Source organism: Moschus berezovskii, chromosome 2 (genome assembly GCF_049115385.1).
Source record: "Moschus berezovskii isolate FMDL1 chromosome 2, NW_MosBer_1.0, whole genome shotgun sequence".
Taxonomy (NCBI): domain Eukaryota; kingdom Metazoa; phylum Chordata; class Mammalia; order Artiodactyla; family Moschidae; genus Moschus; species Moschus berezovskii.
In genome coordinates this window covers 43,651,788-43,679,237 of record NC_142461.1, presented here as the reverse complement: position 1 = coordinate 43,679,237, position 27,450 = coordinate 43,651,788, and the positions used below count along the sequence as shown (strand labels likewise).

At 37.4% G+C, this 27,450-nt stretch overlaps 1 protein-coding gene across 1 annotated transcript in view; it reads left to right on the top strand.

Moving 5' to 3' along the window:
* The window catches only part of PARD3B (par-3 family cell polarity regulator beta), a 1,186,757-nt gene that overhangs the window by 148,727 nt on the left and 1,010,580 nt on the right, over positions 1-27,450 (top strand). The window contains exon 2 of the mRNA XM_055396969.2: positions 13,381-13,482. Within this exon, the coding sequence (XP_055252944.2) occupies positions 13,381-13,482 (102 nt within the window). The remainder of the gene's footprint in view (positions 1-13,380; positions 13,483-27,450) is intronic.

The window sequence follows — 27,450 nt, the reverse complement described above, 5'->3', positions numbered from 1 at the left end:
GGAGAATCCCATGGATAGAGGAGCCTGGAGGGCTACAGACCGAGGGGTCTCAAAGAGTCAGACACGACTGAAGCGACTTAGCACGCATGCACAAATTCATAGGAAAAGGAAATTTCCATATTCTTTTAAAGAGAGTGTGCTGTGATGATGTAGGCAGAAGATTTGAAAATAATTAGAACTTGTCTTTTATTTTTAAGAAAATCTAGATATCTGGAGCTTTTTTCCTCATGAGTTTAGGTTAATCTCAAGGTGAAAAATGAGCCTTTAAAGTCCTTTATATAAAGAAAACTGCTGAGATTATGGTTATTTCCAAAAACTGAATGAAAAATGACAAGTGATTAATATTTTATTGATTTATGAACTAGCAAATGAAGTTTATGCCTTCATGTTTAAATATTTTTTTTCTGCTTGCAAAGAAGAATGAGTAATATTATCAATACCTGAATTAGAAAATAAAATTGAAAATTTCTGTTGGAATTGTGGTGCTCTTGTATTGAAACTGATTTCTTAAGGATTGTATATCACAAGCCAACAAGTACCTTCCTTCCAGCTTGAGCTTTGTGTATCAAAATCCACTGATGATCAAGTTCCTTATATTAAATGGTGTGATACAGTTGGCCCTTCTGTCTGCAAGTGCTGCATCAGACTGTAATATACAATTCTCTGGTTTTTTCTTTTTTTTTTTGGTCTACCAAAACAATTCTTTTACTTTGGTGATGGAATTCCATTTCGTTAAATTTGTTTATAAATTAGTGAAGTTTTAGTTGCACAGCAAGACACTAGAATAACTGATGCATTGGAATATTCAAGGTGTTTGGCTCACGGACTTTCTGCTTGGAGGTTGCATAGTCACAATGAAATTATACTGAACTGCTGAAAGCATTATGATATAGCAAAAATTTTTCCTTTCAAGGAGTTTCTCTAGATGTATATTTCAGAGCCTTAGAGGCCTTTGAGTTTCTAGAAGGATCTGTAGCTTTGAGAGGTAGGGTTTTCAGGATCACACAATTTATCTTTCTTATCCTATAGCTTCCTTAAGTTATGGCTATCTAGCCTTTGCTTGACTCTTTATGGGAATGGAGAACTTAGTCTACTCAAAATTTTAATAGGAATTTGAGAATGCATATTCATACAACTTGAGCTTTATTTGATACAACCAGTTAAATCCAGAATTTCTTGCTGCTGTGATGCTGACATCTTTTACAATAACTCCAAAGATTACCTTTGATGGATACTATCAATTGTATGTGCATCTTTATGTATATGAATGAATGAAAAAGATTTAAAGCATACTACAAGAAACCACCATAACCTCTAGCTCTTACTCCAGCACTCTACTCTTAGATAGCTCTTTGTAGAAGATCTGCTGAGCTTTAATCTACGTCTCTGTTGTTTATGTAACTTGGGAGCAGTACAAAACAAGTCAAACCTTTCTTGTATGTAACAGCCTTTTAATTTGAGAGTCTCATAAGGTCGTTTAGATTTCATAAATTCACTTTGTAAAAGCTCAACCAAAGAAAAAGAAGGGGATAAGAAGTTGAGTAATGCATGAGCGTTACTTGTATGGGCAATGAGCACATATCCCAGAGGATGCATGAAATGATGGAGCTGCTGTCTCTGTTTTATTTCCCATGTGCTTATGGTAGTGAGTCTATCTCTGGTCTAAATGTGACTCCAAATACTCAAGATAAGCATTCTCACAGAACATGGTCTCCAACATAATCCAAATACTTTGTCTGGTGCTTAACTGCTTTAGCCTTGGATAAAAAAAAAACAAAGTAGCGTTAGTCTTATTGAAAGGAGATAGGCTTGTTTCCAACATGATATCTCCCTGAAAGATTTTCAAGAATAATTTTAACCATAAGAGGCTTTTTTCCTTACTGAATATCTTTGAGAGCTCAGTGCCTTATAAACTGTGGTTCTACTGTGTTTGAGATAGTGGAATTTCCCCTTTGTTTAAACAAACCTAAATTATGTGTTATGATAAGGGGGCTGTCTTACCTTCATGACCTATGTAGGTGCTCTCCAGTTTGCTAATAATTATCTCATGAAATTTTGAAAAATTTCTCTAAATATGGGGGAACCACTTTAGGATAGGATGAGTTTATTACCTACTCTGTTCTGGACACAGAACTTGTATTATCACAGCCTGAGATGGAGGTAACAGTTTTTCAAAGACTTGTCACACTGTTGGTGCATTGAAGCCCATGGTCCACTTAACCCTCTCTGTAGGTTAGAGATTTTGAGTAACTGGTGGTCATTGAGTTGCCTGTTCTGTTGGTGGGATAACCTGGCTTCCCCATCTTTTGGGAATCCTGCATTTATTTTATGTGCCTGAGGATTTGTTCTTAAACTTCTAAGGAAACTTGTTCTAAACAGTTTTTTAGTGATCTGCATTTGTTTATCTGTAGAGATGTCTTGTGTGAAGGAAACCAGTAGGTATTTCAGTTTGGAAAAATCAGTTTTTGAAGGAAAAAGTTCCTTCCATTTTTATGTGAAGTTTTAAAAGTGTATCACACAGAAACGTGTACAAATAGTTACAGCCAGCATACACATCAGGAAATAGAATATTGTCCCAGAAGCCCCTTTGTGTATCTTTCACTCACTGCCCTTCCCCTCTCCAGAGGTAACCAATCTCCTGACTTCAATGTCAATTAATACTGCCTGTTTTTGAGCTTATTATACATGGAATTGTGATCCACACAGTCAAAGGCTTTGGCATAGTCAATGAAGCAGAAATAGATGTTTTTCTGGAACTCTCTTGCTTTCTCCATGATCCAGTGGATGTTGGCAATTTGATCTCTGGTGCCTCTGCCTTTTCTAAAACCTGCTTGAACATCTGGAAGTTCACGGTTCATATATTGCTGAAGCCTGGCTTGGAGAATTTTGAGCATGACTTTGCTAGCGTGTGAGATGAGTGTAATTGTGTGGTAGTTTGAGCATTCTTTGGCATTCCCTTTCTTTGGGATTGGAATGAAGAGTGACCTTTTCCAGTCCTGTGGCCACTGCCGAGTTTTCCAAATTTGCTGGCATATTGAATGCAGCACTTTCACAGCATCATCTTTCAGGATTTGAAATAGCTCAACTGGAATTCCATCACCTCCACTAGCTTTGTTCGTAGTGATGCTTTCTAAGGCCCACTTGACTTCACATTCCAAGATGTCTGGCTTTAGGTGAGTGACCTGTATTCAGGTCAGGAAGCAACAGTTAGAATTGGACATGGAACAACAGACTGGTTCCAAATAGGAAAAGGAGTACTTCACGGTTGTATATTGTCACCCTGCTTATTTAACTTATATGCAGAGTACATCATGAGGAACGCTGGGCTGGAAGAAGCACAAGCTGGAATCAAGATTGCCGGGAGAAATATCAATAACCCCAGATATGCAGATGACATCACCCTTATGGCAGAAAGTGAAGAGGAACTAAAAAGCCTCTTGATGAAAGTGAAAGGTTGGCTTGAAGCTCAACATTCAGAAAAAAGATCATGGCATCTGGTCCCATCATTTCATGGGAAATAGATGGGGAAACAGTGTCGGACTTCATTTTGGGGGGCTCCAAAATCACTGCGGATGCTGATAGCAGCCATGAAATTAAAAGACGCTTACTCCTTGAAAGGAAAGTTGTGACCAACCTAGATAGTATATTAAAAAGCAGAGACATTACTTTGCCAACAAAGGTCCGTCTAGTCAAGGCTATGGTTTTTCCAGTGGTCATGTATGGATGTGAGAGTTGGACTGTGAAGAAAGCTGATCACCGAAGAATTGATGCTTTTGAACTGTGGTGCTGGAGAAGACTCTTGAGAGTCCCTCGGACTGCAAGGAGATCCAACCAGTCCATTCTAGAGGAGATCAATCCTGGGTGTTCATTGGAAGGACTGATGCTAAAGCTGAAACTGCAATACTTTGGCCACCTCATGCGACGAGTTGACTCACTGGAAAAGACTCTTGATGCTGGGAGGGATTGGGATTGATGCTGAGGTGGCTGGATAGCATCACCGACTTGATGGACATGAGTTTGAGTGACCTCCGGGAGTTGGTGATGGACAGGGAGGCCTGGCTTACTGTGATTCATGGGGTCGCAAAGAGTTGGACACGACTGAGCGACTGAACTGAGCTGTTATATATAGTATGTACTATATATATCTGAATTATATAGTATGTACTTTTTTTGGTATTAGTTTCTTTTGTTTCAATGTGGTGCTGTAAGATCCACTTATATAGTTTTATAAAATTTGAGTTTAGTCTTGTTGTCATTTAGTATTCCATTTCATGGACATGGTATTTGTCCATTCTTTTGGTGATAGATATTTGGGTTATTTCCAGATTTTTAGGTATTAGGAGCAATCCTGCTATGAATGTTCTAATACATGTCTTTTGGTAATTCTGCATACCAATATTCATTTCTTCTGGATGTATATACCTGCGAGTGGAATAGCTACACTATATGAATGTTTATATTCAGTTCTTTGCCACATTTATGTTCAGATACTGCCAGTATTTTCCAAAACATTTGTATAAATTTATACTCACATCGGCAGTGTCTGAGAATCCTGATTGTCCCAGATCCTCACACTCCTAACCCTAACCTTGTTATTTTGAACAAGATCAAAATCTTTATATTTTTGAATCTTTCAATTCATAAAATGCCTCTTCAAATTTTCCTAATATTTTGTGGGTTTTAACATAGAAGACTTATATATTTTTGTTAGACTTATTTCTAAGTATATGGTTTTATGATGCCATTATAAGTGTTACCATCTAAAAAAATTTTTTTGTTGCCTTGTTTAGTTACAGGTTTACCTTGTTCACTAAAAAGTTACTGTGAACTTGTGGTGAATATCTCATTTGCTTGTGTTGCATCCATTTGTAGTGATTATATAATTTTTATCCTTACTCTTCCTTATTCATTTGGTGAATAGCCTTCGTTGATTTTTGAATTTTAAACCACTTTTGCATTACTGGAATAAATCCCACTTGATGATTATGTGTCATCCTTTATATACATCACTGAATTTGATTTACTAATGCTTTGTTCATTTAAGAGTTACAGATATGTATCCATATGCAGATTTTTATAATTTTCTTGTAATGTCCTTGTAAAGTGTTGGTATCAATGTTATGCTGTCCATATAAAATCAGATTGGAAAAGTTTCTTTTCTAGTTTTCAGAAGTATTTTTTAAGATTGACACTGTTTCTTCTTTAAACCTTAGGGACAGTTTCTGTGAAGTAATCTGAGCCTGGCATTTTCTCTATAACAAAGCTTTAAAATAATAGATTAAATTTTAAAATTGGTTTTTAATGTACAGTTTATATTTTTTCTTGAAGTATAGTTGATTTACAATATTGTGTTAATTTAACATGTGCAGCAAACTGATTCAGTTATACACATACTTTTCAGATTCTTGCCTATTGTAGGTTGTTACAGGGCTTCCCAGGTGTCTCTGGCAGGAAAGAATCTTCCTGCCAGGGCAGGAGACTTAAGAGACACGGGTTGGATCCCGGGATCAGGAAGATCCCCTGGACGAGGGCATGGCAACCCACTCCAGTATTCTTGCCTGGAGAATCCCATGGGCAGAGGAGCCTGGCAGGCTATAGTTAATAAGGTTGCAAAGTATCAGACGTGACTGAAGCAACTGAACACAAATCCATAGTTGATTACGAGATATTGAATATAGTTTCCTGTGCTATACAGTAAATTCTTGTTTATCTGTTTTATATATAAATGGTGTATATCTGTTTATCCCATAATCCTAATTTAACCATCCCCTTTCCCTTTCCCCTTTGGTAATCGTAAGTTTTCCTTGTCTGTGAGTCTATTTCTGCTTTGTAAATAAGTTCATTTGTGTTGTCTGTTAGATTCCATATGTAAGTGATGTCTGTTATATGTTGTCTTTCTCTATCTGACTTATTTTACTTGGCATGATAATCTCTAGGTCCATCCATTATTGCTGCATGTGGCAATATTTCATTTTTTATGGCTGAGTAGTATTCCATTGTAGATGTATACCATGTCTTTTTTTTTAATACATTCATCTGTCAATGGATATTTAGGTTGCTTCCATGTCTTGTCTGTTGTAAATATTGCTGCTATGAGTATTGGGGTACATGGTCTTTTTGAATTAGAGATATTGTCTTTTTTGAATATATGCTCAGTAGAGGGATTGCTGGATTATATGGTAACTCTGTTTTTAGTTTTTGAAGGGACCTTCTTACTATTGTCCTTGTATATTTTCTTTTTATTGTCTGTATTGGCAAATTGTACTTTTCAAAGAATTTGTTCTCTTTAAACAAATTTGTTCTAAAAATTTGTTCAGTTTTATAAATTGTCAGTTTTGGAGGTCTAAAAGTTTTTACAATATCTTCTTTATCTATGAACTCTACGATGGCATTGCTTTTCTCTTTCCTTAATATGGATATTCATGTTTTCTCTTTTTTCTTATCAGTAATTTTATCAAGCTTTTTATATAACCAACTTTGATTTATGTTTGTTAACTCATTGATCATTTTTCTCTTTATTTCCTTCCTTCTGTCTTTGTTGTTCTTTTCTTCCTTCTTGACTTTTTGTGTTGTTCAGTCACTAAGTTGTGCCCGACTCTTTGTGACACCATGGACTGCAGCATATCAGGCTACTCTATCCTCCAGTGTCTCCTGGAGTTTTCTCAAATTCATGTTCATTGATACTATCTAACCATCTCATTCTTTGCCACTCCCCTTCTTCTTTTGCCTTCAATCTTTCCCATTATCAGAATCTTTTCTAGTGAGTCATCTCTTTGCATCAGATGGCCGAAGTATTGGAGTCTCAGCTTCAGCATCAGTCCTTCTAATAAATACTCAGGGTTGATTTCCTTTAGGATTGACTAATTTTATCTCCTTGCAGTCCAAAGAACTCCCAAGAGTCTTCTCCAGCACCACAATTCAAAAGCATCAATTCATTGGTGCTCAGCTGTCTTTATGGGTCCCATTCTCACATCCATATATGAATACTGGAAAAATGATTGCTTTGACTATAAGGACCTTTGTCAGTAAAGTGATGTCTCTGCTTTTTAATAGGCCGTCTAGGTTTGTCATAGCTTTAGCTTTTCTTTTAGCTTATCTTTTGCTAATATTCGCAGTAAAGGCCATAATTGTTCCATTGGGCACTGCTTTGGTTGCACCCTATATTTTTATGTTATTTTAATAATTTTTAAGTTAAACTGTTTTCCAAGTCCATTTGTTTTTTAATCTATATTTAATCAGAACTTTATTTCCTAATTTCCAAATAGCCAGGTCTTTTCTAGATCTTTTTTTGTTATTGATTCCATTGTGATTGGAGTGCAAATTCTGAATAATTCCAGACTTCTGAAATTTGTTATTCCATGTGTACTTGTAAAAAATGTGTTTTCTAGTTTTTTTGGAGTGCATTGTTTTGTATATATGTGATACAAATAAGGTCACTTTGTTAATAGTGTTCAGATTTATATTTTACTGATCTTTTTGTTTCCTATTAAAATTCTCCCACTGACTGTGATTTTGTGTGCATGTATGTGTGTGTTTATTATCTATTTTGGTAATGTATGTGTTGAAATTATATTGGGTACATATAAATTTAGCAGTTTTCTTCCATTTGAATTGATCCTTAAATTATTATGAAACATCCCTTTTTACCTTTATTAATGTGACTTAGTCTAGTTTATCTGATATTGGTATGGCTATATCAAGTTTCTGTTGGTAGGGTCATAGATTTTTAAAACTGTAAGTGAATTTACAGATCAGTTGATTCATCTTCACTTTGTATATAAATTATATGTTAATTGTAATTCTGTTGTTCAATTCACCAGGTATTACTTGCAACCCACTGTAAAAACCCCTGGTTCCATCCTAGTTTTCCTGGTTTCTTTGGGAACGTACGTGACCAAAGTGGCATCAGCTCACATTCTTTTCCTAATTAATTTTTTCTCAAGTTTGTGCTTGATTTATTTCAGTAACGTGGAGCACTGTTCTGAATTCAGGGCCAGCTTTTAAGCTCTGTAGTCAGTGTTACACTTTCTGTCTTGAAAAAATGAAAGTGAAAGTCGCTCAATTGTGTCTGACTCTGCCACCCCATGGACTATGCAGTCTATGGAATTCTCTAGGCCAGAATACTGGAGTGGGTAGCCTTTCCCTTCTCCAGGGGATCTTCCCAACCCAGGGATTGAACCCAGGTCTCCCTCATTGCACGTTGATTCTTTACCACTTGAGCTATCGGGAAAGCCCCCTTTCTGTAGTCTTCTCTTTCAGGTATCGGTGCTGCTCTGCTAGCTTTTGCTCAGGTATCATTTCTGGGAATTCTTCTTCCCTACACTGGCTTTGATTGGTTATTCAGAGACTCCTGCTATCTGCCTGTCCTAAATAGTCTTCAGCCCTGCTCTGACTGCTCTCTGTTTCCTGGGTACATCTGTTTCTGGGGCATCTGATTCTCTTTTGGTCTGGGGTAGAATGGAGAGTAACCCCAGAGGATTATGAAAGAGGTAGTTAAAATGTGAATGCACATAAAACTTCCTAACTTTCTATCCAACTTGTGATACCTCAAGCTCCCTTTCTGTTTTTTATTCCATTGCTTCCCAAACCTTTAATTTCATGATCATGAACAGTTATCCTCTGAAGCTTCTCTCCTTGTGAAACACTGGACACACGAAGACTTTCGGGTCTTCCGTTTTTGCCCACTGTGTTCTCTATTCTTTGACCTTCACGTGGTACCCTGTGCAGAGGCCAGGGAGCCTCCTGGCTCACTGATGAGGCCCAGAGTAATGACAGCTCGCTTGGATCCATTTACTTAGTACATAGAAATGGGTCTGATTCCCTTCTAAGGTAATTATGCTTTTTGTTAAGCTCTTTGCTGCTGCTGCTAAGTCACTTCAGTCGTGTCCGACTCTGTGACCCCATAGACGGAAGCCCACCAGGCTCTGCCGTCCCTGGGATTCTCCAGGCAAGAACACTGGAGTGGGTTGCCATTTCCTTCTCCTGTTAAGCTCTTTACTCTGAAGTATTTTCTATGTTTTAAAAATGCACATTGTCTCTGCTGTCTCATTAGCATTTGACCTTCAGTAAGTAAGTTCACCTACTGGTGCCTTGCTTTCCTCATCTGTAAAATGGATTGCTAGCTATGATGACTATTTTGTTAACTATGTTGAAAGATAAGCAATTTAACCATATAAAACATGTAGTATCTGTTGGATCTGGCCTATTATTGGCACTAAAACAAATGATCTGCTGTGATGATGAAGATAATGATAAAAATGATGAAATCTCATTTTATGGATGCATTCCACCAGCTTCATGAAGTTAAATTCTACAAGGAAAATTCTAATTTTCTATTAACTTCAGTTAAAATAATATTCCATTTCTTGTGTTCCAATGGCTAAGATTTTTCTTCTGAAAATATGAAGCCACAAAGAACCTGGTTATGTTATTGAGCATAGTAAACACAGCTCAGTGATAAACACAGCCCTTCTCTATCCATTGGCTTTTCCTTCACAGCACTCTTCTCACCTCTGGGTCTTGTGGGCCATGCAGGTTATTTTTTCCTCTTCTTGTACCAGAGGCATTTTGCTTAGAAACTCTCCCTTGATCATCAATATAATCCCAGTGCTTGGTAGTCACAGCATCATAGTATCTGGTTTGTTTGTTGACTCCTGTATGTATTGAAGGTGGAAAATTATTGTTCTTCAAAACATTGGATATTATAAATTTTCTAGGGTATGGGGTCAAATTTTATGTCACTGCCCGCAGTGAAGAATATTTGCTGCTGTTAATATCAGTGCCTGTTTGAAAGTTTCTACCTCAATCATTAAAAATACCCAGAAATTGTCTTCTTTCTATAAGGCATACAGTTTTGTTTCATTTTCCATTTAATCCTTTTAGATTATTTTTAGTTTTTGGATTCCAGTAGGAAATGAGTTAACTGTTTATTATTTTAAAAATGGATAAGATACTATCAGAAGTAAAGGAAACATAATATATGTTATTTTTCAATACTTTAATGATCCTAGGGGTATAAGTAATATGATTTAGTGCATAGCATGTGTACTAGGGGTATTTTCAAAATAATTGAAAAGTAATACATATTATAAATATTTGTGTAATGTAAAGGTAGATTAAATGTCACAATTATGAAAAATAGAGTAAACTTTTCCAAGTGATTAATTGGTTGAACCGATACATATATGTGAACATCTTTTCATGTTTGATCAGTTTTATTCATGATGGCAATAAAACCAAGCAAATGAACTGCAAAATGTTGACTGTGATGTAATGGTGGAAATTTTTACATGCATAAAGGAGTCAGGTTAAATTTATGGCCTTATGATGGCTTATTGGCTGCTAACATTGTACACACATTCTTAAAATGATCTATAACACCATGGTCAAAATGCCATGGGGACAAAATCACAGTTGGTACATACTGTGTTGATTTCTCTCTCTTGATGTGCAAAATACTAACTCAGACAAATTTCATATAGCTCATTGGTTTTTGTTCAGCATTAGATGTGTGTTTGTCATTAGTTTACTCTTTCTTTGGGAGTGTATAAAATGGCATTATCAATGTAGAACAGTTAAAATTGCAAAGAGTCTTTATGTTGACTTAATTTTTTTTTCCCCAATTGAATTTGAATATATGATTTCAAAATGTATCAAATTGCTGTTTTACTTGATTTAAGTAAAACTTAAGTTCTGTATTTTTGAATCAAAACCAGAGATAAATGTTTTTGTTTCAACTCCAGTGCCTGACTTTCCAGACAGTCTTAGATACTCCAGTGTGTGAGAGGGAGGCATCCTCCTGGATGCAACAACCCATCTTGCTGCCTCTTGTCTGCTCTTCCCTTTGCCATTGATCAGATCCTGTTCCCTGCTATTTGCTGTGTTTCCCCGGTTTAAATCTAAGTCTTTGGTTTTCTTTCTCTGTAGGCAGGAAGAGAGGTATACTTTAATAACTTCTACCAGCAGTTGTTGGGTTGAGTTGTTTACCTTAGTTTTAAGTAATAAAATCCACTTTTACAAACAGTATGAGAAAATGTGACAACTTGATGTCTGATTTAAATAATTGAATATAAAACAAGTCTTTAGTTTTTTAAAATCAGCAAGTTTCATCTACAGAGCTGTAATATATCAAAAACCAACTCAATGGAAGTAATGGAAATAAATGGAACTTTTTTTTGTTAAGAGGAATATTTTTATAAGGAAAAATGCAATATTGTATAGATTTTAGCTAGAAGTTCTATGTAGATTTGGAGAAATGCATTGCTTGTAGCATGGTGAAAGTGAAAGTTGCTCAGTTATGTCTGACTCTTTGCAACCCCATGGACTATACAGTCCATGGAATTCTCCAGACCAGAATACTGGAGTAGGTAGCCTTTCTCTTCTCCATGTGATCTTCCCAACCCAGGGATCAAACCCAAGTCTCCTGCATTGCAGGCAGATTCTTTACCAGCTGAGCCACCAGGGAAGCCCTTGTAGCATAGTCATACCAAAAAGGTAGAATTCCCAAAGATCATAGGGGCAGTTTTATTTTGCTCTCTTCCATATAGTCCAGTGGCCATTACATATGGCATTTTGTCTGCCACAGTATCTTCCCTATTTAGAATCTAGTGTATTGTACTTAGCTTTTATAGCACAATTAGCCTTGGGTTGTCAAAGCTCTTTGATCAAAGAATCTGAGCTAGGGATGCCTTTCTTACCTGGTTGTGTAGTCACTGCTTATATCTTTGTGATCTCTATCTGGCAAAATAGAATTGGGCTGTTTCCTAATAAATCATTCGTGTTTCCACACTATAAGTCTAGTAATAGAAGCAAAAAAAAAAAAAAAAATCATTCTATTTGGAGTTCCTCTTTAGATACTCTATAGAAAACTTAATTTTGAAGTTTTGAAAGATTATCCAAGGAGGATTCCTTCAGATTTTTTAAGCCTGTAATTTTATCAAGTTGACTTACTGAAAAGCTATGTATTGAGTCACATATCAGTATTCCTCCGAATAGATGCTGTAAAAAATTATTTAATAGTATGCCCTTGCCTTTTATCAGGGTCAGCTAAAGAGAAGGCTATATAGCAACCATTTCTATTAGTTTTTGTGAAACTGCAATTGAATTCTGTGGGCTATGTTAGGGCTTACCCTTTACAAAGATTCATGTCGTAAAGGCTTAGAGCTTTAGCTTAGACGAATTCCTATGTCTTCTCACAAACTGGCATCCATTTCTTTAGTGGATACTGGGTGCTCATAGCTCAAAAGTTACCCACACTGAGGGCCTTTCTAAGCATCACAGAATCAAATTGATTATGCCTTGAGTATTTTGGTAAAAACTATTTGTTTTTCTTCATTCATTGGCTCTTGTTCTTATTGTTATAATGGATAACTACTATATCATTTCCAGAAATAGGTGGTATAGAAGTAATGGACCTGAATTAGAGCAGAGTGTCTAGCTACATACATATGCAATTGGGAAAGTAATTCCTGAAGCCTTACAGTCTGAAGCAGTTTTTTATAACAACAATACTTGGAAATCCCCTAAATCACCACCCCAGTTCAGTGAGCACTCCTACCTCCTCTTGCCTGTGAACGCAGTTGTAGTTTCTCCCATGCTTCAGGGATTGGAAGTCAGTGCTGGAGCTCTTGTTTCAGATGCCGTTGCCAGTTTCAGAGCTGAGGGTATGTGCACAGCTCAGAGATGTGGAAAGTTGAAAAGGATTTTGGTTATCTCATTGTAATTGTGTACCTGAGATGATGGCTATTACCATCACAGATGTCTAACTTTTGATTTTTTCCTACAGCTTTAGGATCTCAGTTTCGGAAAGTACTTTTGGGAAGATCTTTCTTTTCCAGATTATTCTTGGGATTACCTAGTATTAGTTGCTCAGTCATGTTTGACTCTTTGTGACCCCATGGACTGTAGCCCACCAGGCTACTCTGTCCATGGGATTTCCCAGGCAAGAATATTGGAGTGGGTAGCCATTCCCTTTTCTAAAGGATCATCCCAACCCAGGAATCGACCCCGGGTCTCCTGCATTGCAGGTTATTCTTTATCGTCTGAGCCACCAGGGAAGCCCTGGGTATTATCTAAATCAAAGGTTATTCAAAATTCCTTGAATATGCTGTACAAATGGCTAGGGCAACTTATTTTTCCATTGCCATTTGTCTTCCTGGAAAACTGTTAAAACATGCATACTTTGATTTACTGACTTAACCAGGATAATCATGCCACAAATATATCTAAATAAACAGATAACATTTGTGTTAGGTGTTTAAAAGTTTTATTATTGCTAGAGTGTATTTATAATGAGTCCGTTTATTTTTAAAATTAAAATGTATTTTACATTTTATTATAAAAAAGCTTTAGTTATAAAAGTTCTTGGTTGTTCTCCCACAGGATCCTGCCTACTGGGTGAAGATTCATCACTTAGAATACACAGATGGAGGAATCCTGGATCCAGATGATGTCTTGGCAGATGTCGTTGAAGACAAAGATAAGGTAGATGACTCGAGAAGTGTGCTATGTTGTTTTCCTCTATAGAGCCACATGTTTTCCCAGAGACTGAGATCCTTAACAAACTCAGGTGTCAATTATTGTTAAAAGGTACCATCTGTTCGATTTTTACCTAGACAGCCCATAAATCAAAGTTCATCATCAGATGCTTGGAAGAACTTTGTCAAGGTTTGGGAATCTGTTCATGGTGGCCTAATTAGCAGACACTTCATTCCCGGGAGTTCCTGATATGCCTCAGGAAATTAGTATCAGGCTCTGGAGCTGTTGCGATTCTCATTGTCATTGTTGGCTCTGAAGTTTATTTGTGGCCTTTGCTAAATATTTACCCTAATGCTTGGGATTTGCATGCGTTTCAAAGGATAGCCTTCAGTGGGGAGCAAAGTCTTATGAAGAACTGTGGTGAAGATTGTTCTTAAAGTAGCTGGCAAGCAACTGTCTTGAGTGATAGTCTTTCTCTTTATTGCTAGAGTGAAAAACACTGACTTGAATCTTTCAAAAAGTTTAAACATGTTTTGCCACATATATGGAAATAATCCCACTGCAAATATCTTATTTTAATGGGATGATTCTTGTGATGCTAAACAGAAAAAGGACTATTCAAATGGGATACACTGGCTTACTGATGTGAAAATTTATTTATTTATTTGTTACTTTATCTGTGTTGTGCTCCTGTGATTAATGGCTAATGTGTTCTCCAGAATTGAACTGCCGCTTTCCCTAAGATCCTTACTTCTAATTTTCTTCTGCTGTGCATCCTTAGTGCTATTAGTACTAGGCTAATTGAATTCTGTAAACATGTCTCTCTGTATTGTTTTTATGCCAAGAGTAAGGGTGTGTGTGTGTTTTAATCAACTGGACTGGAATATAAATAACTGCTTTATTGAACTTATCATACATTTGCATTTTCCTTTTCCATAAGATTTTTTGTCCTGTTGAAATTTACATTAGTGTTTGCACACATTATATGCATTTATTTTCCCTGTTTTCTGTTGGATTTCAATCGTTTTGCTTTGCATTTTAATTAGTTGTTTCATATGAAATTTATCTCCCTAAATGATTGTGAGCTCCTAGAGGACATGGACTGAGAGACTTTAACTCCTTTTTGTTTCTTGTATTAGTAATACCTGGTACACTATTTTATCCAGGCTTGATTCTCAAAGAACACTTTTGAATTTGGGCAAAAAGAAGACTTTTTTTCTCTACAGCTGACTCTTGCTGTATGTGATTTTGATGCACACTTCTTATTGTTTGGTCTCATGGTAAATAATAAAGTGGTATTTACCTTGATACACAAGAGGAGGATTTTCACTTCTGTTTTTTCCCTTTTTTACTTTGCTTCTTCTCTACATCTTCTTTCTTCTTTCCAAATACTCTAGATATTGGGTGGTTTATTAATGAAAAAGGTCTTCCCATTTCAAATTTCACTGATGTCCTCTGTATTAAAATGAAAAGCTGAAATGAGGCAAGTTCAAGAAGAGCCAGAAGAAAATGTCTCACCCCAGCGTCATCCAGGAGCTCATTACAGGAAGGGTGAGCCCATGACCTATGCAGGGAGATAATTTGTCCTGTGGACCTCCTTCCTTTTCGAGAATTGTTTTTAACTATCTTGGCATTGCACTTTTTAACCATAATCCATTTGCTAAACATAGAAACAGCTTTATTATCTATAATCTGTTTTAAAAGGATTATCCTACCGTTACTAAATAAGGTAGAAAAGTGAGATAACCAGTTAAAATTACAACAAAGAATTAGTACTATTTGGGTACAGGTTTACTCATTCCTTTAATCTACTTTAACACTGCTATGTGAAACCCAGTTGATATTTTTCTGCAGAGTTGATGAAAATTTACACTTTTGATATTGCCAGAAATAATTGTATTCCCTTTTTTAAAAAAAGATAGAAGCAAAAAAGACAGTTATTATTATTTTTTTCTTTCTGACATTCTTCTGCAATCTTAAAATTTCCTTACAACCCAGTTGTCCAGTGTGGAAAGAAGTCTCTGCCAGACTTTTTAACCTTTCATTTCTGTCATTTTAGATTAAGCAGTATTTATAAATGTTATGTGTGGATATTTAATGACGTTTCAAACTCACTCAAGATCCTTTGAGACAGTACTGAGTTTGGATAAAACTGCAGTTCTGCTGTTTTTCAAGTTGATTACCTAATCATCTCTTACATTTAGAGTGTATAGAGAAGGAAGCCCAAAGAAACATGGGTGGGTATATGTAATTGTTGTGCCCATACATCTCAGCTCAAGGAAAGACTCTGACCACAGTTGAGAAATGGCATTAGGAACCATTGATAGCCTAACTGGAAAGGGTGACATAGGAAAAACAGAAATTTAGAATTGGAAAGCAGGAAAGACCGAAGCTGTTAATGTAGTGTATGAAAGAGCCATCCAGTACACTTAAGTAGAAGTTAGAGGTTAAATGGTATTCTACTTAAAAACCAGTCCGGAAGCTAATAGATTTTAATTGATTTTTCTAAAGAAATGACTTTCAAAATTTTTGGTACCCTAAGTGGTTTGTCTTTGGTCTTCTATTATTCCTTTGGCCAACACAGTGCATAATGAATATATGATATCTCTTTGGGAGATTTTATTTTATTTTAACCCTGATTTCCCATTAAAATCACTTCACAGGATAACAAGTTTTTGCTCTGTTGCACTGTTTCTAGCCTATATTTTGTCAAAATATTGTTGGAGCAGCTTTGGAATTTTGAGTCTTATGATAGCTAGTATTTGTGTAAAAGTGAAAGTGTTGGCCATCCATTTGTGTCTGACTCTTTGCTTCCCTATGAACTGTAGCTCACCGGGTTCCTCTGTCTGTGGAATTCTCCAGGCCAGAATACTGGGGTGGGTAGCCATTCCCTTCTTCAGGGGATCTTACTGACCCAGGGAAGCTATGTATTATCCCCATTTTTAATTTCTAAGAACATTTCACAGAAATTGAGTCACTTGCTGAAGCTCACACAGGTATTAACAGCAGATTCAGCCTCTGGAACCGAGAGTTTAAATCTCCACACTCTTATTTTTTTCTTCTGCAATATGCTAAGTCAGTGTGTTGGGTGTTTGTATTTATGATTTCTAACTATGAAAATTCATCAATCATAAATAAGCATGAATTTGCTTTTACGCAGTTACTGCCATTGTTAAGAAAAGATATGTAATGGAATTATGGACAGTAGCAGAATGAATTAAAAACTAGTATGCTATGCATGTACAGTTAACTCCAGCTCTCTGTGCCTGTAGCCTGCATCTGATTTACTACAGAGGTCTGCCGGTTTTACCTTTGTTACTTTCTTTTGTACCTCCTTTCCCAGGACCTGGATAATTCAATCCAGTTATAAGTTTAATTCCAAATGGATTTATGGAATACATCTGCAGTCTAACCACTATGTGCAATTCACATATATAGTGTATACCATATGCAGGACACTATGTTCTGTGCTATCTGAGGTAGGCAGGGCCCCCAGAGATGTCTATGTCCTAATGCCCAGAACCTTTGAGTATCTGTTACATAGCAGATTTAATTAAGTGAGAGACCTTAAAATGAAGAGATTGTCTTGGGTTTTTTGGGTGTTCTACATGTAAACATAAGGATCCTTATATATGGAAGAGGAAGGCAGGAGAGTCAGGGTTAGAGAGAGACAGTACGAGAAAGTGTCAACTGGCCAATGTGTGATTTGAAAATACAGCCATAGAATGTAGACAGCTTCCAGGAGCCGGAAAAGGCATGTCTCCAGAAGGAGTACAGCCCTGCTCACAGCTTGATTTTAGACCAGTGAGCCCATTTCAGACTTCTCACCTCCAGAACTCTAAGATAAATTTGTCTTGTTTGAATTCACTCTTTGAGGTGATTTGTTATGGCAGCAATAGGACATTGTTACACTGTCTCTTCAGTTTAGTTCTGTCGCTCAGTCATGTCCGACTCTCCGCGACCCCATGAATCACAGCACGCCAGACCTCCCTGTCCATCACCAACTCCCGGAGTTCACTCAAACTCATGTCCATCGAGTTGGTGATGCCATCCAGCCATCTCATTCTCTGTCGTCCCCTTCTCCTCCCGCCCCTAATCCCTCCCAGCATCAGAGTCTTTTCCAGTGAGTCAACTCGTTGTGTGAGGCTAAAGCTGAAACTCCAATACTTTGGCCACCTCATGTGACACTGTCTCTTACTCTATTTTAAACTTTAAAGTGATGATGGTCTTCTCAAGTTTCATACTAGCTTGACTTTTAAGATGCTGCAGAAGGAAAACATGGCAATGTATAACTTTGATCATGTAAACTGGAATACTGCCATTATTACATATACAAAAGTATAATTATACTATGAGATAAGATATATAGGGAGAATGTTTCTGTCTTTGACTATCATAGAGATTCATTTTGGAGAGATGAGAGTAGTTCTCCTGGACTCCACCAGGAGTGGGTTGGCCACCTGAATCACCCATGATATCTGGTCCTCAGATACAATAGTTTCAGTTTAACTTTATCCCTTGTTAGTTGTGTGTGCTTGGGTATGTTTTTTCATGTCTTAGTCTTGATTTACCCCTTTATAGAATGCATGTAAAAGTTAGTTTTGCAGGGTCAGTATGGAAAACTATATAAATTATAAAAAGTTTTAAGTTCAGTATGAAATATAGTTAAGCATTCAAAGAATAACTGTTTAGTCGCTCAGTCATTTCCGACTCTTGAGACCCCGCACCAGGGGTCCCTGGAAGCACGCCAAGCTTCCCTGTCCATAACTTCTGCTGCTGCTGCTAAGTCACTTCAGTCGTGTCCGACTCTGTGTGACCCCATAGATGGAAGCCCACCAGGCTCCCCTGTCCCTGGGATTCTCAAGGCAAGAACACTGGAGTGGGTTGCCATTTCCTTCTCCGCCATAACTTCTGAAGCTTGCTCAAACTCATGTCCATCTTGTCGGTGATGCCATCCAACCATCTCATCTTCTGTTGTTCCCTTCTCCTCCTGCCTTTAATCTTTTCCAGCATCAGGGTCTTTTCCAGTGAGTCAGTTCTTCCCATTAAGTGGCCAAAGTATTGGAGTTTCAGCTTCAGCATCAGTCCTTCAAATGAATCTTCAGGATTGATTTCCTTTAGGATTGACTGGTTTGATCTCCTTGCAGTCCAAGGGACTCTCAAGAATCTTCTCCAACACCACAGTTAAAAAGCATCACTTATTTGGTGCTTAATTTTCTTTATAATCCAACTCTCACATCCATACATAGCTGCTGGAAAAACCATAGCTTAGACTAGGTGGACCTTTGTTGGAAAAGTAATGTCTCTGCTTCTTAATATGCTGTCTAGGTTGGTCATAGCTTTTCTTCCAAGGAGCAAACATCTTTTAATTTCATGGCTGCAGTCACCATCTGCAGCAATTTTGGAAGTGAAAAAAATAAAGTGTGTCACTGTTTCCCCATCTATTTGTCCTGAAGTGATGGGACCAGATGCCATGATCTTAGTTTTCTGAATGGTTAAGCCAACTTTTTCACTCTCCTCTTTCACTTTCATCAAGAGGCTCTTTAGTTCTTCTTCACTTTCTGCCATAACGGTGCTATCATCTGTGTATCTGAGGTTATTGATATTTCTTCTGGCAATCTTGATTCCAGCTTGTGCTTCATCTAGCCCAGCATTTCGCATGATGTGCTCTGCATATAAGTTAATTAAGCAGGGTCACAATATACAACCTGAACTTACTCCTTCCCTGATTTGGAACCACTCTGTTGTTCCATGTCCAGTTCTAACTGTTGCTTCTTGACCTGCATACAGATTTCTCAGGAGGCAGGTAAGGTGGTCTGGTATTCCCATCTCTTGAAGAATTTTCCACAGTTTGTTGTGATCCACACAGTCAAAGGCTTTGGCATAGTCGATAAGGCAGATGTAGATATTTTTCTGGAACTCTCTTGCTTTTTCGATGATCCAGCAGATGTTAGCAATTGATCTCTGGTTCCTCTGCCTTTTTAAAATCCAGATTGAACATCTGGAAGTTCACAGTTCATGTACTGTTGAAGCCTGGCTTGGAGAATTTAGGGCATTACTTTGCTAGCGTGTGAGATGAGTGCAATTGTGCAGTAGTTTGAACATTCTTTGACATTGTCTTTCTTTGGGATTGGAATGAAAGTGACCTTTTCCAGTCCTGTGGCCACTGCTGAGTTTTCCAAATTTGCTGGCATATTGAGTGCAGCACTTTCACAGCATCATCTTTTAGGATTTGAAATAGCTCAACTGGAATTCCATCACCTCCACTAGCTTTGTTCATAGTGATGCTTCCTTAGGCCCACTTGACTTTGCATTCCAGGATGTCTGTCTCTAGGTGAGTGAGCAAACCATTGTGGTTATCTGGGTCATGAAGATCTTTTTTGTACAGTTCTTCTGTGTATTCTTGCCACCTCTTCTTAATATCTTCAGCTTCTGTTAGGTCCATAGCATTTCTGTCCTTTATTGAGCCCATCTTTGCATGAAATGTTCCCTTGGTATCTCTATTTTTCTTGGAGAGATTTTTAATCTTTCCCGTTGTATTGTTTTCATCTATTTCTTTGCATTGATCATTGAGGAAGGCTTTCTTATCTCTCCTTGTCATTCTTGGGAACTCTGCATTCAGATGGGTATATCTTTCCTTTTCTCTTTTGCCTTTCACTTCTCTTCTTTTCACAGGTATTTGTAAGGCCTCCTCAGACAAACGTTTTGCCTTTTTGCATTTCTTTTTCTTGGGGATGGTCTTGATTCCTGCCTCCTGTACAATGTAACAAACTTCCGTCCATAGTTCTTCAGGCACTCTCTATCAGATCTAATCCCTTGAATCTGTTTGTCATTTCCATTGTATAATTGTAAGGGATTTAATTTAGGTCATAACTGAATGGTCTAGTGGTTTTCCCTACTTTCTTCAATTTCAGTCTGAATTTGACAATAAGGACTTCATGATCTGAGCCACAGTCAGCTCCTGGTCTTGTTTTTGCTGACTGTATGGAGCGTCTTCATCTTTGGTTGCAAATAATATAATCAATCTTATTTCAGTATTGACCGTCTGGTGATGTCCATGTGTAGATTCTTCTCTTGTGTTGTTGGAATAAGGTGTTTGCTATGACCAGTGCGTTCTCTGAACCCAATGAACAGTATGAGAAGGCAAAAAGATATGACACTGAAAGATGAACTTCCCAGGTTAACTGATAACAGGAATAGTAAGATTTTGATAGTGTTATTAGTGTAATATTTACCTGTGTGTTTTGATTTAAACATTAAATATTTAAAATACTGAAATATCAAACTTTTATAGTGCATTTTAATTTTTTAAAAATCCTTTTAAAATTAGTTTAACAGACATTATGTTATTTAAGTTTTATAGGAAGATTTTTTTATGAAAAAGCATTTAGATTAATATTATTTGGGGAATGAAAATGCCAATATGACTTATTTTGAAATGTGAATTCTTGTATCATTGTTTGATAAACCAAGAAGCATTCAGGGTTCTAATGTGGTTTTGAGCTGTAGACTGACTTGCGCAGTGAACTCGTGACCTCAAACCAGACACTCAGTCCTGAAGCCCAGATAACTTTCTGAGCACACTTTGTTGCCCTCTAGTGGAGTCCCCAGCTACACAGAAACCAACTCAACAGAAGATATTTCCTGATGATATATTTTCACTGTATTTCTAGCACAACTCAGAGACACAGTTATGGCTAATACAATCAGGGTTTATATTTCAACTAGTGATTGTCATTTTTTCCATGGTTACAAACTATACTAATTTTACATATGGTTTTGTAAGTTTTAAAGCTGAAGAAACATTTTTGGATTTGTGAAACTATTTAGACTTCTTTCCATTTTCCTATTCACTTGTTGCACACTTATTGGCTGGTGGTGATAAAGTATAGCTTTTTCTATATGTAGTTGAACAATTTGAGATATATTGTGTTTTTCTGGGGATAGGGGATGCTAAATTAAGGTATATTCGTAAAAAAAAGATCCTATATTATTTTTGAGTTGTAATTTTGTCTGTAAGAATCCATTTCAAAGAGAAACACCTATTTTAAGCCCTTGACTTTTAAGAAGGCAGAATATGGTTTTGGGAGGTTGTTTTTCTTTGATTCAACAGTTGTTGATGTTTTGAAAGTGCATTTGCGAGTAAGTTTGGATAATGTTTCAGAAATAAGTGCAGAAGCCCAAAAGGATTATCTTGACCAAAAAATTTCCCCTTAATCTTTTAAAGAGTGCTCTCTGCTTATAGAATTACAAAGTTACAGAATCATAGAAGCAAAAGAGACCTCAACAATCATGTACCTTAACCCCATCATCTTCCAAAGGAGAATTATCTGAACCAAGGATAATTTACAGGGCTCCATATTTCCAGTTTATTTCTCTCCTGAGTCCATTTCTGCATTACCTCTCTGGGATCCTGATAACATCTGGTGTGGATCAAAACTCCTGAATTTCCCACTCCAAGTTGGTTTCCTGCACCGACTTCCTTATTCCTGTCAGTAGGAACATCTTCTCCTACTCTTTCTTCCAGGCTTGTACTTGTACTTGCAGTTATTTTAAAAATATTTAATCCAATTTATTCTTTGAACCTAATTTATGTATCTGTTCCCCTCTTTCCATTTCTACAGCTTTTAAATTTAAAATAAAATCTCATGCAGGGTTAACTTAGTTGATAAGGAATTGGTAGTCTTTTCTGGCCTGTCATACCCCTCAACTGTTCTTTGCCACAGATGCACTGAGCCACAAAGTGGCTGTGAGCTTGCATTCTGCACAGGCAGAGTCAGTTCATCTCTTGGCTCTGCTGTCTCTTTTGGCTTTGGGCAACTTACTTAGCCTTCTTGTCCATAGTTTCCTCATGGACATTTGGAGCTAGAATAAGTACTAATTTTGCAAGTTAATACATGAAGTGTTTAGGAAAGTCCCTGGCTTGTGGTGAGACATCAATAAGTGTTTTTATCATTAACCTACTACTATTATTAAGGTAGATGATCTTATTCTTAAAGTATTGCTTAAGTGGTGCCATTCCTTCCAGTGTATACAAAATCAAGGTTAAAGCTCATGGGCATACATTATATTTAGAGAACTCAGAACGTCTCCAAACTATTTTTCTCAAACTCAGCCTTCTCAAACCTCAAAAGGAATGAAAGGACTATAGCGGCTATTCTCTCAGGTACCACGTGCTTTTTTGCTCCATGGCTTGCTTAACGTTTCACTTGTCTGGAGTGTACTTGTCCCTGCTTCCTGCTTATCCAGGATTCATTCAGCATGTTATAGAAGGAAAGCTCCATGAAGAAAGGGTCTTTTTTCACTGCTGTGTACCAGGTGCCTGGCATTTCATAACTGCTGAGGTGGTTGTGGAGTAGAATAGAATGAGTGAGTGAATAAGTACATGTATGTGAGTTTTCTGGTCTTGAGCAAACCATTTAACTACTCTAAATGCTAGTTCTTTTTTTCTTGATAAAATGAATGATTAATGATAATGTTTTCACAGTGTCCTTGGGAAGATTGAGAAATTTTATATGAAAATACAGTGGAAATTAGGAAGTACTTTATGCATGTAAATCACGTGTATTCCTGCTGCTCGATTCTTGCTATCTTTCAAGATCCAGGTCAGATTGTATTTTTTTCTGGTTTGTTTTCAGACTATCATAATCCTGAATAAATTCTCTGTCACTCTGTAATTTTATAGAAATCATTAAGTGTTTTTAAGCAATAATATATTTTTAAAGACTACTTATCAGTTGCCTTTTGCAAATCCTGAATTTTATTATGGTTTAACTTCTTATGTCGTAGTTTTGTCTCTTCAAATGTCTTGTATATTCCTTTAGGATTAGGATAGTCTTCAAATATCTAACACCTGGACTTCTCACCTGTGGCTTGGTTTTAGCTAGTGATAGTTATAACTGGAACTGAAGGTTTAATTGTCCATCTTTTTTCTTCCACTGAATTATGTTGTGTTTTTTAAATTTTTTATCATGATGCAGTTTGTAGGCACGTTCCAGCCTCAGAGGAGCACTTTGGAATCAATGCCTTTGTGACCTTACTATGGCAAAGACAAATGGTGTTGGGAGTCAGTAATGTAAAGCAAAGTAATCCAGGTGATGCCTGTGTCCAATACATTCTCCCTAATGCCTTCTGCAATTTACTTAGTTGGCAATGATAATGTGTGTGAATGGGAGTGAATGAAATCTGTGCACAGATGTGTGTGTGTGTGCGGGGGATGGCAGCATATACACTTGCCCTGAGCATCTTGCCCTGAGCATGCTTGTGCACATCTCTGATACAAAGGTTTCACTGGGAGTTGGAAAGAAATGGTCAAACTTGATAATGCTGTTAACTTAGCTAGGGGTTTGAGTATAGTCAACAGTAAAACATAAGAAAATTTTTGACACATATGTAAAACTTCAAGTTTGGTTGGAGGGAAAAAGGCAATGAAACTAGAGATTATAATAATCTTTACTTAAAGCTAAAATGTAATTCTAACAAAAAAAATCAGCATTTCTTCCTTTATAAGCATGCCTTTGCTGCTGCTGCTGCTAAGTTGCTTCAGTCGTGTCCGACTCTGTGCGACCCCATAGATGGCAGCCCACCAGGCTCCCCTGTCCCTTGGATTCTCCAGGCAAGAACACTGGAGTGGGTTGCCATTGCCTTCTCCAATGCATGAAAGTGAAAAGTGAAAGTGAAGTCGCTCAGTCGTGTCTGACTCTTAGCGACCCCATGGACTGTGGTCTACCAGGCTCCTCCATCCATGGGGTTTCCAGGCAAGAGTACTGGATTGGGGTGCCATCACCTTCTCCAATACATGCCTTTATTGCCATCTATACATTATATCAATCAAAATAGATGTATTATTAAAATACTAATGATGGTCACACAACTCTTGGGCATAGACATACCTATACAAATAGCCTCAAAAGAAGTTATTGCAAGAGAGAACTTTGGTCCAATAACGTAAGGTTCAGTTCAGTTCTGAACTGAACTGAACTGAACTGAACTGAACCTTACGTTATTGGACCAAAGTTGTCTCTTGCAATAACTTCTTTTGAGGCTATTTGTATAGGTATGTCTATGCCCAAGAGTTGTGTGACCATCATTAGTATTTTAATAATACATCTATTTTGATTGATATAATGTATAGATGGCAATTTCGTTAAGGTACCTGAAATTATACCAATGCAAAGCTACTGAAGTTATCACACATCCTCTTTCCAACATATGCAGACCTCTGGGTGCTGGTCGGGCACCACAGTGTTAATAGGTCAGTGTGTAGAGAGTTAACCAGATTGTGGGCCCCCCCCCCCCAGTATCTAGCTGAGATCAGCTGCACTTAAGGAATATTCTGGAGTGCTGTGTGGGGGAGCATTGGACTTTAGCCATTTGAGTCCAGGTTTTTAATTTTATTACTCTAATCTCTTTCAACCTCACTTTTCTCATTTTATTTTTTATTTATTTTAATTGGAGGCTAATTACTTTACATTATTGTATTGGTTTTGCCATACATTGACATGAATCTGCCTCAGGTGTACACATGTTCCCCATCCTGAACCCCTCTCCCACCTCCCTCCCCATCCCATCCCTCTGGGTCATCCCCGTGTACCAGCCCTGGGAATCCTGCATCATGCGTCCAACCTGGACTGGTGAATCATTCCACATATGATAATATACATGTTTCAATGCCATTCTCCCAAATCATCCCACCCTCACCCTCTCCCACAGAGTCCAAAAGCCTGTTCTATACATCTGTGTCTCTTTTGCTGTCTCGCATACAGGGTTATCATTATCATCTTTCTAAACTCCATATATATGCATTAGTATACTGTATTGGTGTTTTTCTTTCTGGCTTACTTCACTCTGTATAATAGGCTCCAGTTTCATCCACCTCATTAGAACGGATTCAAATGTATTCTTTTTAATTGCTGAGTAGTACTCCATTGTGTAAATGTACCACAGCTTTCTTATCCATTCATCTGCCGATGGACATCTAGGTTGCTTCCATGTCCTGGCTATAATAAACAGGGCTGTGATGAACATTGGAGTACATGTGTCTCTTTCAATTCTGGTTTCCTTGGTGTGTATGCCCAGGAGTGCGATTGCTGGGTCATATGGCAGTTCTTGGAGAAGGCAATGGCAAACCACTCCAGTACTCTTGCCTAGAAAATCCCATGGATGGAGGAGCCTGGTAGGCTGCAGTCCATGGGGTCGCTATGAGTCAGACATAACTGAGCGACTTCACTTTCACTTTTCACTTTCACACATCGGAGAAGGAAATGGCAACCCACTCCAGTGTTTTTGCCTGGAGAATCCCAGGGATGGTGAAGCCTGGTGGGCTGCCGTCTATGGGGTCACACAGAGTTGGACACGACTGAAGTGACTTAGCAGCAGCAGCAGCAGCATGGCAGTTCTATTTCCAGTTTTTTAAGAAATCTCCACACTGTTCTCCATAGTGGTTGTACTAGTTTGCATTCCCACCAACAGTGTAAGAGGGTTCCCTTTTCTCTACACCCTCTCCAACATTTATTGCTTGTAGATTTTTGGATAGCAGCCATTCTGACTCCACTTTTCTCATTTTAAAAATCACCTACTACTCTCCCACCAATCATACAGGGTTGGTAGGAGGATCAAATGCAGGTAAGTACCTGGTAACACTTTGAAATATTAATATGTTGTACCAAGCAAATATAGAACTTTTGCCCTTATTCCCTGTAGCAGGGAGCCTTTTAAGCAAATGTTTACTTGTTATCCGGGAGGGCCTTGCCATCATGTAAGAACAGTGAACCAGAGGAGAGGAATGTGAGAGAAGTTTGGAGGAAGGAGTCTGGTTATGTGGAAAGAGAACAGTCTTCACTTCCTGTCATCCAGTGAGGTGTTCAATGAGGGAGAAGGGACCTCTTTAACTGGCAGAGAGGATACAGGGGAGAATTACAGGAAGGGGAGAGGCAAAGTACTGAAAGGAGGAAGATTGAATTTACCCTCAGAAATTTAATGAGTACAAAACAAAGATATCAGGGCTTCCAAGAACACACAAGGAAGGCATGAACTACAGTACAATGACAGCTTCCCAGCACTGTCACGATTCTGAAACTTTGATAACATTTGTGTGTATGTGTTTGCTGCTTAGTTCTTAATGATTAACAGTAGATTGCTTAAAATGAAAAGGAGCTGGAGCCTCCTTGAAAGAGGTGGGGTGTCTCTTTTAGGATAAGAGAGATCTCAAGAAATGAGATAAAATTGAGGAAAGAAAAGCACCTGAATACCTGGAGTCCCATGATTTAAGAAAAAAAATGAAACAGGTCAGCTGGGAGATATTCTCAGTACTGACAAGTGACCCATGAAGCTTAAGCATCACCAGGATATGTTATCTATTCAGCTATTTCATGGGAGTAGCTCTGTATCAGACTCTTAATCTTGTATGATGTTTGTTGTTTTTAGATTCTGGTTCTTCTATTTCCAGGACCTCAGATTCACTGTATATTATTAATTAGCTATATTGTAAATGGGCTGCTCTTGAAATCACATTCACGTTTATAACACTTCAGAGGTACTTGTTCCAAATTCCATTTGTATTTACAGACGACTTAACATCTGCAGATAAATTTTTAGTAAATAAGAATATTTACTTTCTTTAAACTTTTTAAATTATAGCTTTTTAAAGTCCTAAAAGTATATAATTTTCTGTTTTAAAGATAAAATGTACATCCCTGCCATGAATACTGAAGCTTAAAGAATTTTGGCAGGATTACTGAACTTTATATTTGCTGCTTTAACTTTTTAAGTTCTCTTTTTAGCTTCCCTTCTTTTGATGTTATGAATCAATATTGAAGGATCAAGTGACATTTCCTTAGCAATAAAGAAGAAAGCCTCCTTGTGCAGACTTTAATCAGAGGAGCAAAACAGCACAGAAGCCTGTTCATATTTAATATCTTTATTAATCTCAATTCAAAATATGTTACAAGTGAAAAAGGTATTTACATAATACTT